General features: G+C 41.0%; 1 protein-coding gene across 1 annotated transcript; it reads right to left on the bottom strand.

The window, feature by feature from the left end:
• Positions 1–396: 396 nt before the first annotated feature.
• On the bottom strand, positions 397–8,764 carry LOC126992513 (uncharacterized). Its single transcript, XM_050851264.1, has 6 exons — positions 8,291–8,764; positions 6,352–6,545; positions 5,182–5,371; positions 3,539–3,723; positions 2,684–2,891; positions 397–1,330 (listed from the first exon to the last, which is right to left on the bottom strand). The coding sequence occupies exons 1-6, from the start codon at positions 8,553–8,555 to the stop codon at positions 573–575; spliced, it is 1,800 nt and encodes a 599-aa protein (XP_050707221.1). The 5' UTR covers positions 8,556–8,764; the 3' UTR covers positions 397–572.
• Positions 8,765–12,631: the final 3,867 nt, after the last annotated feature.

Here is a 12,631-nt window from a genome sequence, read left to right as displayed (position 1 = left end):
TGAATAGTCTAAATATTTTCCTAACTCCATATTTCAGCTTCTCTCTAGTTCTTACAGGTAATTTGCACTCACCAGGTGAAATAAAGTACATCTAAACTTACATCTGTGGTAATAATATATGAACAGAGACTACATTTTATTGTTAACCGTGTAGCAGCGACGGACCCAATTTGTGGCTTTACCGTGTAGCAGCGACGGGCCAAATTTGTGGCTTTACCGTGTAGCAGCGACGGGCCAAATTTGTGGCTTTACCGTGTAGCAGCGACGGGCCAAATTTGTGGCTTTACCGTGTAGCAGCGACGGGCCAAATTTGTGGCTTTACCGTGTAGCAGCGATGGGCCAAATTTGTGCCACGATATAAACCCCCCAAAATAGATGATGCATAAACCGATCACAAATGCTTTGATATATATTATGAAATGGTTTGTGTGAGTGATGATTTTTTTCTCATTTTTCTCGCTTAGAGGGACCATTAAGAAACATGGTCCCCGCAGCTACCACTGGGTTAATGCAAACATAGAATGCACGAAAAAATACTTCCTTCCTACCCCGTCTAGACATGGCATCCAGGCTCATGACTCCTTCCTTCCTTCACTTATCCTGCCGTTGTACTCTGCCACAGTTTCTGCTGCCAAGCTCATCACCTTACCGATAAATTTATTCCTAAGGTCCTGATGTGAGTCTGGGATGTATTGCATGATGGATAGAACGGTCTGTGAGGCTAGATCAAGTTTGGTAGGCTCTTCTCTGCTCTCTAACGACTGTGCCAAGCTGTGTACACGCTTCACTGTCTTTAATATTGATTCCAGCATCAAATCCTTCCTGTCTGTCTCTCTGCGTCTCTTTAAACTCATGGTACGTGTGGCAGGTCTTGGTAAGGTAGGGACACATGACCCCTGCCGGCCCTGGGGTGTGTCCTGCTCAACTACCCTCTTCTTTGAGCACTGAGGGGCTGAGGAAGGCGACACAGCAGGCTTCGACATGTCCCCAGGCGCTGCGGGAGCCTCAGAAGTGGGAGGTGGTGGAGAGGGTGCAGGGGTGGTGGAGGATGGAGAGGGTGGAGAATCAACACCTTCAGGAGCCTCACCAGTGTCAAGAGGATCCTCCAGCATATCCACATACACAACTTGGTCCCCTGTGTGGCTTGAGGGCAGCTGGAAGTTTGACACGCCCATATCATGACAGTACACAGGGAGGAGGAAGGAACATGCCTCAAAGTACTCCCAGCGGGTCATGCATCTCCCAGCTGACCCAAGAGGTGCCTCATCTATTTCCTGCAGTTGCTTCTGGAAATGGCTGCGCAGGTGTGCGAATCTGGCAACCACATCGTCTGAAACAACACAACAATGTCACAGGTGGAATGATACTTCTCAGAGGACATGTGCCTTGGTCTTGGCCCACTGACCTAATGATATTATTAAACGCGCCTAACCATACTGTGAGCCCTGGGACCAAGCTTTCCGGGCCTTGGGTCGTATTATTAAACATTCTGTCGCCCAAGAACACAAATTTGACCAGACTTTCATAGGAGTTGTGGGCATTTCCAGGGGTAGTTTTATGACCCTGGTGGTAGTTTGACCCTTCCTCTGTACCGTGAACCTTAAGAAACACACATTTGACCAGACTTTCGTAGGAGTTGTGGGCATTTCCAGGGGTAGTTTTATGACCCTGGTGGTAGTGTGACCCTTCCTCTATACCGTGAACCTTAAGAAACACACATTTGACCAGACTTTCGTAGGAGTTGTGGGCATTTCCAGAAGTAGTTTTATGACCCAGGTGGTAGTTTGACCCTTCTTCTGTACCATGAACCTATAGAAACCCTCATTAGAACCCGACTGACCCTTTCTTTGACCTTTAGAAAGAGTTGATGTGAGAAGCGTATATGTCTTACCTTACCTTGAATACTGCTAGATAATTTATAATTGAAGATGCAGTTTTAAAGTTAACTTATTCCATTGTGATGAAGCAGCTACAGTCATCCCTCAAATAGTACGGTTTCCAATGGTTCAGTTTTGGTTTTATGTGGATTTTCATAGAAGATTTTTTTTAGGATTTTAAAATTTCCTGACGAGCGGGAAATTCAAAAATCCTAAAAATATCTTCTATGACAATCCGTATAAAACCAGAACCGAACTATTTGGAACTGTACTATTTGGAACCGTACTATTTGGAACCGTACTATTTGGAACTGTACTATTTGGAACCGTACTATTTGGAACTGTACTATTTGGAACCGTACTATTTGGAACTGTACTATTTGGAACCGTACTATTTGGAACCGTACTATTTGGAACCGTACTATTTGGAACCGAACTATTTGGAACCGTACTATTTGGAACCGGACTATTTGGAACCGGACTATTTGGAACCGTACTATTTGGAACCGTACTATTTGGAACCGTACTATTTGGAACCGTACTATTTGGAACCGAACTATTTGGAACCGTACTATTTGGAATTGTACTATTTGGAACCGTACTATTTGGAACCGTACTATTTGGAACCGTACTATTTGGAACCGTACTATTTGGAACCGTACTATTTGGAACCGTACTATTTGGAACCGAACTATTTGGAACCGTACTATTTGGAACCGTACTATTTGGAACCGTACTATTTGGAACCGTACTATTTGGAACCGTACTATTTGGAACCGTACTATCTGAGGGATGACTGTAGTTACCTGCTGTGAGGTTGTTGAGGGACGGATATTCCTCTTTCATCTTGGTGCACAGTTCCTCGTACACGGCTCTCTTCAGGTTCTTCTCGTAGTAAGATGGGTGTCTAGTATCCCAGATGGCTTCTTCTTCCTGTACTTTATCCAACAGAGAGAGCGTTGCCTCTGAAGACCAGGCAATGGAGTCCCTTGAATCCCCGCCAGCTGCTGTAGCCTGTTTAGGTCACATTCAAGGTGAGCAGGGAAGGCAACAGGTAGTCTCCGTAAACATAAGCTGCCAGTGTGACTTAGGGACGTTTTCACAGTCACTTTGTTTGTTTTGATCGTTACCAATGGCGCCGATCGACGCTATAATTTCCCACGTGAAACTAGCCTATGGGGTAGTGCCGGCTGCAGAGGAAGCAAGAGGTGTTGAGTGTGTGGCAAGGTGCGGGGCTAGGCTAACCTCACAGCCGCCACTACCCCATCAGCCAGTTTTAACCCGGTAGCTGCGGGCGTCATGTTTCTTAGGTTCGGTCAGGTTAGGTTAGGTTAGGTTAAAGGCCCCTCTAAGTAAAATAATGAGAAAGAAACATCACTCACGCAAACCATTTCATAATATATATCAACGCATGTGTGATTAGTTTATGTATGGCAGAAATTTGGCCCATCGCTGGTACACGGTAAAGCCACAAATTTGGCCCGTCGCTGCTACCGGGTTAAGAAGAAATCCTAGAGCAGCGATCACCACCATTGGTAGACATCAATACAAACAAAAGACTGTGAAAGCGCCCTTAATCCTCTCATAACATTTCATTTTTATGGGAACAGAGTTTACATAAAATCCCGTGCTACCACCCTGAAACCACTCCTACAAATCACCTTGGTTTCTGACAGTCCTGACCACTTTTCCTTTGCCAAGGTTTCCTCAGCATGGTCAGACAGGAATGTGAGGCAGTCATAAAACTCCCATTTTGACGGCTTGCCTCCTGAGTCTGCTGCTTGTAGCTTCTTGTACTCTCTGATGAAGTACGACTTGTGTTTGTTGAATTCTGAACGAACTTTGTCTGCAACAGGAATTTAAATCTCTGTAAATTACTCAAAATGGTGTTTTAACAGCTGTTCAGGTGTTGATATCTACTGTATCATTAGGCACAATCTAGTAAGTTTTCTGTTAAGTGCATCCATCATACAGTTTTGGTAGAAGCCATTCCTCTAGGAGACTAAACTATTTTTTTTTTTTTATGAAAGGTCATTCTTTATAGAGACAACAATTGTTTTATATATTTACTTAACCCGGTGGCAGCGGGGATCATGATTCTTAACCCTTTCATTGCTCGGGAACCACAGCGGGGGAAGGGGATCTCTTTTAACCACTGTATCTCAAAAACTATTCATCACAGCTACAAAACAAAAACACCATTGGAAAGAGGAGGCCAAGATCTATAAGATTCAGTTATGTAAGCCTCTCCTGTAAACGTACAGGCACGTTCAGGGGTGTTTTTTGCTGTGAGTGTGACTGGCACTCGCAGCGAGCTTTTAGCACCACCAGCAAGTGACGCTAGTGCTTGCTCTTTTAACCTCTGTATCTCCAAAACTATTCATCACAGCTAAAAAACAAAAACACCATTGGAGAGAGGAGGCCAAGATCTATACGATTCGGTAATGTAAGCCTCTTCTGCGAAAGTACAGGCACGTTCAGGGAGTGTTGTGTGTGAAGACATACATTTATACGTGCACGACGGTCAGCCAGGAGGCTAGAGAATTAGAGGGTATGGAGGGATGCACATTACCAAAAAATTACTGGTTAGGTTAGTTTAGTAGAGTTTGCTTATTGAGAATTTGGCCGTCGCTGCTACTGGGTTGAGGTTAAATTCTGGGAGGTTAGAGAATTAGAGGGTAAGGAGGGATGCACATTACCAAAAATTTGCTGGTTAGGTTAGTTTAGTAGAGTTTGCTTATTGAGAATTTGGCCGTCGCTGCTACCAGGTTGAGGTTGAATTCCGGGAGGTTAGAGAATTAGAGGGTAAGGAGGGATGCACATTACCAAAAAATTACTGGTTAGGTCAGTTTAGTAGAGTTTGCTTATTGAGTTAGGTTAGGCATAGAGATAAGCACTACATAGAAAAACATCTACCAAATCTGGCTTTGTCCGTGATAATTATGCATAAAATTCACCTATTACCTACTTGCCTTCACAGGTGTCTACATCTACTAATTTATCATTAACCCCTTGACTGGATTTCCTACCAAAAGATCTCACCAAGCTACAGGAATGCAACGAAAAAGTGTCTGCTACAATTCAATGAAGAAAAATGTAAAGTCCTGCACCTTGGGAAGGGATATCCAGCACACCAATACCACATGGGAAACAACCACCATGGAGGCAAAGGAAGACCTGGGACTATATGTTACCAGGCTACCAGTGAGGGTTAAGCACTAACAGGTCATGCAAGTGTCTACATGTTTTTTTTTTTTTTTTTTTTTATTATTATATTAGGTAAACATTGTGAGCGTAGCCTTACCTTCCGTCAAGCTGCCCATTCCTGGGTGGCGAGCCTCCAGTTCCCGGGCCACATTGGAGTACTCCTTCATCCGTATCTTGGGTATGAGGTAGTCAGGGTGGTGCGAGTCCCAAAGGCTTCTGTGCCTCCCTACAATCTCACACAGGGATACTCTCACGCTTCTCGACCACGGGTTATTGGTCATGATGTTCTGGATGTGTTTTGGCGAGACAAGCAGGGTTGGTTTGAATTAAATCAAGTGATTTGAATGAAGTGATTTAAATTGACTTAAATGAGTTTAAAAAAAACACGATTTAAATCAAAATTAAATATACTGCATTTAAAATGATATAAGTGTCATATCAAAAGTAAAATATCCAATGATTTAGATTATATATATATATATATATATATATATATATATATATATATATATATATATATATATATATATATATATATATATATATATATATATATATATATATATAATTTAAATCATTGGATATTTCACTCTTACTATAACACTTATATAATTTTAAATACAGTATATTTAATTTTTTTATTTAAATCATGATTTTTTCTACTCTGATTAAAACTGATTTAAATCACTTGAAAAAGGAAGAACATGTGAACCAGTTGTAGCTACAGGAAAAGTATGAAGACTTAGTCAACTTGTCCTGTAGTGGTCCTGAAGCACGTCAGGCACCAGTGAATCATTGCCGTCTCTTACAAGAAAAATATTCAAAAGCATAAAAAAAGAAAGTAAGGTCTTTTTGATGATAATAACAATAAATGTAATTATGAAGTCTAAGGAGCTTAATTCTTTTTTCAATGCAAAGTACAAGGTTGTAAAGCTCTTTTCTTATCAATATGATCCAAATTTGACAACATATAAATAGACAAGTTGGTATCTTGTGATTGTAATGGCTACTTGTGATTTTTATGTGAAAAGCTCATCTTTGGTAATGTTTATTAAGCTATTGTTTCATGGAACACTGGCCAAGTTTAATAAAAGAAAATAGATTCATAAGACTCAAACAAATAATTGGTGGAAACAAACAAGGATTAATGCAAAAAAATAATTTAAATTAAAAATCAATTAATAGAAAAATCCAATTCCAACAAAGCAAATTAGTGATAGTACCCTTGTCACCCCCGATCAAAATCTACAAAAACACTACAAATTACCTTATGGTGTGTTGGTCCCGACCAGCTTGTCTCCAACAAGAGTTCCTCATCATTTGCAGACAGGAATGTAAGCCAGTCGTAAAATTCCCATCTGGTAGATATCTTGCCTGCTAAGTCACTTGGTGCTGATTGTATCTTTCTGTGCTCTCTGATGAAGTACGACTTTAGCTTCTTAAATTTGACACGAACTTTATCTGTAACAACAGTTTTTCTATCTTAATTGATAACACTGTTTCATCAATTGTATAAATGTCTGTGTGTGCTGCAGTATTGAGAACTGCTTGGTAAACTTTTGGTAAAATGCATCCTTTGTATAATTTTGTTAGAAGAGTTTTTCCCCCACTTTTAATTCATTTTTTTGTAAGTACATTCTGGGTAAAGACGGAACTACCTTTTTGGAAATATAGTTAAGCTACTCAGTTAGCATAGGTTAAGTATGGCAAGCGTGGGTTGAATTACATTTTTTTTTAATTATCTCACTTTGGGAAAAGTTACAGTATTATAGGAAGAAGAAGGATGCAAATCACCAAGGTTTTTATATTCTGTAGAAGGTTAGGTTTGGTCGGGCTAGATTTAGGTTAGGTTTAACTAGCACAGGTAAAGTTGAAGTAAAGTTTTAGTTGTGAACAATTAAGAGTAAACTTTCACTCTTTCACCAGTCTTCTCCACTCGTCATTATTTATAGTTATTTATAATGGTGATAGCGAGATTTTAAGATTTATCTTCTTTTTTTGTGAAAGCAAGCTCGCTCGCTCCAGTGACAGGTTATGTTAGGTTCTGTTATGTTACGTTAGGAGTTAGGTTAGGTTAGGTTAGTTTGGTGGCCACGGGCAAACGGCGGAAACTGGTGAAAGTGAAAATTTACCAAATGTTTTGAAGTTAGGTTTCTCTTATCCTGACATACTATACAAAGCAAAATGCCAGTCAGAATAGTAGTTTTGTCTGTATTAATATGATGCAATTTACCTATAATTAATCAACTACTTGGCTGCACACATATCTACTTCTACTGGTTTATCGGTATTATTTTAAATTGTTTCCCGTCTCACAGCGGTACTTCTCACACTTCTCATTGGTTAGGTCTCACTACTCTATGCATTTTGAACCCCTTATAAGTATACGCCTCCGTGGTCTAGTGATCAGCGTGCCTGGCTTCTACAACCTGGGAAGTCACCGTGTAGCTCACCCATGTGTTCATCCTCCCTCTCGGGCTGGTCGATAAATGGGTACCTGGGGAAACCTGGGAAAGGTAAACTGTGGTAACCCGGATGTCATACTGGCCCTGTGTCCCGTGGTAATGGGCTCCCTCCCACCACAGGCTCAAGGGCCAGTGTTATGGAGATGAGCACCAAGGCCACGCGTTGCTACAGCGTATGCCCCAAAATTTACCTTACCTATAAGTATGTCACAAACTGCTAGAAAAGCCACTATCGATTTTTGAAAAGTTAGGGAGTTTCTTGCGGCTGCCTCGTGGCTTGGTTAGGTTAGGTTAGGTTAGTTTTAGGCTAGGTTAGGTTAGGTTAGGCTAGGTTAGGTTAGGTTAGGCTAGGTTAGGTTAGGTTAGGTTAGTTTTAGGCTAGGTTAGGTTAGGTTAGGTTAGTTTTAGGCTAGGTTAGGTTAGGTTAGGTTAGTTTTAGGCTAGGTTAGGTTTTGGTTGCTAACTTAGTGACAACTTCCTTAGCAGTACTGAAAATTTTCTAGAGTAAAAAACTTATTTGTGATGGAAACGGTTAACAAATTAATTCAAAACACATCTAGGCAAAAATGTAGCAGGAGTTTCTTGTTGCAGGTAAACAACAAGGGAGAAGGGAGGAACAGAAAGGCTGGACAGCTTTTGCAATTAACAAGAGAGAGGGAGAGAGGTGTGGCAGTCCATGGTCGCAAACGTCTGCAGGGGCACGGCACTTCAGTAACAGTAGTATTGTGAAAGAAGCCTTACCTCCAGTCAAAGCGACCATTATTGGGTACTGAGTCTTGAGTTCCATGGCTATTTTATTGAAGAGCCCCATACGAAGCTTCCGATTGAGGTAAGCAGCATCTCTCCGGTCCCAGAGGCATCTGTGCTCTTCTGCCAACTTGCACAGGGTTTTAACCACACTTCTGGGCCACACCACGTCGTCAGACATCATATATGGCTGTAATGTTGACGCGAGCAAGCCACAACAAAAGTTCCCCCAAAGCAGGAACAAGATGGCCGCCTTCATCAACGTTGCCAGATTGCCGTATTCAGCCTCATATTTTTGCCGATTTCCGACCCAAAAACTGCTTCCTCGACCCCAATAACTGCCTTTATAAATAGATATCGGTAAAGTAGTTAATTATTGGTGCTTTTTGGTAATATCTATGGCTTAGAAACCGTAATTACGAGGCTCTGAGTACGATGATCTGGCACCAGTGGAACTTCGGGGAAACTTTATGCCGGAACATTGGGGAAATTGTGCACGAATATAAGTTACCGGAAAGGAAAGTGTGTGAATAATAATAAGAGAGGATCGAGAGGAGGAGGACCCAAGAAGCGATACATAGAAGAAGAGGAACAGCCAGATTGTCGTACTCGGCTTCCGATTTCCGACCCCAAAACTGCCTCCTCGACCCTAATAACTGTCTTTATAAATATATATCGGTAAAATAGTTAATTATTGGTGTTTTGGGGCAATAAATATAGCTCAGAAACCGTAAATACGAGGCTCTGAGTACGATAATCTGGCAACAGCGGAACTTAGGGGAAACTTTATGCTGGAACATTAGGGAAACTTTGCACGAATTTAAGTTACCGGAAAGGAAAGTGTGTGAATAATGAGAAAAGAGGACCGAGAGGAAGAGGACCTAAGAATCGATACAAAGCGTTACAGCTCAAGAAGAAGAAGAGGAGGAGGAAGTTGCCGAAAAATATGTGTTGCCGGGAACAGCTGCTGATGCCGAAAATCAATTGTCCATATTTTTATTCATTTCAGGCACCCGTTAAGACTATTTTTCAAGGCCATAGAGAAGATTGAGCTGGTTTTCATGGGTAGTTTTCCCAGTTGAAGATGTAGAGCTCGGGTAAAATTATATAGTCACAAAACATGAAAATCCCAGCAATTTCTACGAGAGGCTTTTTAAACAGGCGAATTGGGGTGTTATGTGTCTATTTCATGTAGCTATAACGTTAATCAATCCATCCCTCGAATATATTTGCATAGTTATGTAAGCCGGCATATCCTTGACCGGCCATATTATCGTACTCAGAGCCACGTATTTACCGGTTTCTGCTATAGCTATTGCAAAAAAACACCAATAATTAACTCTTTTACCGATATCTATTTATAAAGGCAGTTATTGGGGTCAAAGAGGCAGTTTTTGGGTCGGAAATCGGGAAACACATGATGCTGAGTACGACAATCTGGCAACGTTGCAAGTTAAGCCTGGCCAAGACCAAGACCCGTGAAGGAAAGCAAGAGTTCGATATTTTTAACGTCACCTTGTCGAGCCGCCTCTATTTCATGATTTATTAATATATTTACGATGCATTGCAGTAAAAAAAATTCCCGGTGTGGTGATTCGCGATCCTGAGCTTGTAAATTCCCTTGTATGAGCTTCTTAGCAGTCATGTTTTCATTAAGTATATCCAATTTAAAGCCGAAAATGATATCAGTCGGGCATTTTTTAGGCTCATGGTACAGAGGAAGGGTCAAAGTACCACCGGGGTCATAAAACTACCCCTGGAAATGCCCAAAACTCCCATAAAAACGTGCTTTGGAGCCGAACTATTCCCAAAGGCCATAAATTATATATCAGTTGAGTTCTAATTAGTCTTTTTTAAGTTTATGGTACAGAGGAAGGGTCAAAATACCACCGGGGTCATAAAACTACCCCTGGAAATGCCCAAAACTCCTCTGAAAGCCTTGTTAAATATGTGTTAGGGAGCCGAAATGAATGTAATGGCGTAAAATGATATATCTGTCGGGTTTTAATGAGTTTTTTTTAGGCTCATGGTACAGAGGAAGGGTCAAAGTACCACCGGGGTCATAAAACTACCCCTGGAAATGCCCAAAACTCCCATGAAAGCCTTGTTAAAAACGTGCTTTGGAGCCGAACTATTCCCAAAGGCCATAAATTATATATCAATTGAGTCCTAATTAGTCTTTTTTAAGTTTATGGTACAGAGGAAGGGTCAAAATACCACCGGGGTCATAAAACTACCCCTGAAAATGCCCAAAACTCCTCTGAAAGCCTTGTTAAATATGTGCTAGGGAGCCGAAATGTATGTAATGGCGTAAAATGATATATCTGTCGGGTTTTAATGAGTTTTTTTTAGGCTCATGGTACAGAGGAAGGGTCAAAATACCACCGGGGTCATAAAATTACCCCTGGAAATGCCCAAAACTCCCATGAAAGCCTTGTTAAAAACGTGCTTTGGAGCCGAACTATTCCCAAAGGCCATAAATTATATATCAATTGAGTCCTAATTAGTCTTTTTTAAGTTTATGGTACAGAGGAAGGGTCAAAATACCACCGGGGTCATAAAACTACCCCTGGAAATGCCCAAAACTCCCATGAAAGCCTTGTCAGATAAGTGCTTAGAGCCGAAATGTTTGTAAAGACCTATAATAATGAGTGTTTTTTAGTTTCATGGTACAGAGGAAGGGTCAAAATACCACCGGGGTCATAAAACTACCCCTGGAAATGCCCAAAACTCCCATGAAAGCCTTGTTAAAAACGTGCTTTGGAGCCGAACTATTCCCAAAGGCCATAAATTGTATTTCAGTTGAGTCCTAATTAGTCTTTTTTAAGTTTATGGTACAGAGGAAGGGTCAAAATACCACCGGGGTCATAAAACTACCCCTGGAAATGCCCAAAACTCCTCTGAAAGCCTTGTTATATATGTGCTAGGAGCCGAAATGTATGTAATGGCGTAAAATGATATATCTGTCGGGTTTTAATGAGTTTTTTTTAGGCTCATGGTACAGAGGAAGGGTCAAAATACCACCGGGGTCATAAAACTACCCCTGGAAATGCCCAAAACTCCCATGAAAGCCTTGTCAAATATGTGCTAGGGAGCCGAAATGTTTGTAAAGACCTATAATAATGAGTGTTTTTTAGGTTCATGGTACAGAGGAAGGGTCAAAATACCACCGGGGTCATAAAACTACCCCTGGAAATGCCCAAAACTCCTCTGAAAGCCTTGTTAAATATGTGCTAGGGAGCCGAAATGTTTGTAAAGACCTATAATAATGAGTGTTTTTTAGGTTCATGGTACAGAGGAAGGGTCAAAATACCACCGGGGTCATAAAACAACCCCATGTAAATGCCCAAAACTCCTCTGAAAGGGAGCCGAAATGTATGTAACGGCCTAAAAAGATATATAAGTCGGGTCATAAGGAGTGTTTTTTTAGGCTCATGGTACAGAGGAAGGGTCAAAATACCACCGGGGTCATAAAACTACCCCTGGAAATGCCCAAAACTCCTCTGAAAGCCTTGTTAAATATGTGCTAGGGAGCCGAAATGTATGTAACGGCCTAAAAAGATATATAAGTCGGGTCATAAGGAGTGTTTTTTTAGGCTCATGGTACAGAAGAAGGGTCAAAATACCACCGGGGTCATAAAACTACCCCTGGAAATGCCCAAAACTCCCATGAAAGCCTTGTTAAAAACGTGCTTTGGAGCCGAACTATTCCCAAAGGCCATAAATTATATATCAATTGAGTCCTAATTAGTCTTTTTTAAGTTTATGGTACAGAGGAAGGGTCAAAATACCACCGGGGTCATAAAACTACCCCTGGAAATGCCCAAAACTCCCATGAAAGCCTTGTCAAATATGTGCATTGGGGCCGAAATATTGAAAAAAATATAACTGCTAGAATTAGAAACATCACGCCTTCGAAGTTAATATATTTTCATTGCATTTATTACATTTAAAAGCGTAGAAAATATATAAAAAGCGCCGTAGTTGTAATAAACGCTTGACCCACTCTCGTATGGGGAGGCGCAGCGTGTACCATACAAATCTGCTTCCGCTAAATATGGTCAGAAAGCTTTTTATTTATTTCAACCCACAGGTACATGATATACAGGTACACACGACGCCTATGTACCTTCAGAGTGCTTATTTTGACACCTGTGGACAGTAATAAGGCAATAATAAGGGAGTTTTAAATATGGCGGCCCACTTTGCGCTACTTTTCATGGATTCCGCCAGCTTATTTTTTTTCGTATCCCTTCAAATATTTTTTTTTAATCTTCCCAAAACAGATATTCATACATAAGTGATGGTACAGGTAGCCGATAACGATACCGATAA

Source organism: Eriocheir sinensis, unplaced genomic scaffold (assembly GCF_024679095.1).
Source record: "Eriocheir sinensis breed Jianghai 21 unplaced genomic scaffold, ASM2467909v1 Scaffold486, whole genome shotgun sequence".
NCBI lineage: Eukaryota > Metazoa > Arthropoda > Malacostraca > Decapoda > Varunidae > Eriocheir > Eriocheir sinensis.
The sequence above is the reverse complement of the archived record's forward strand: the minus strand, read 5'-3'. Positions and strand labels throughout refer to the sequence as shown.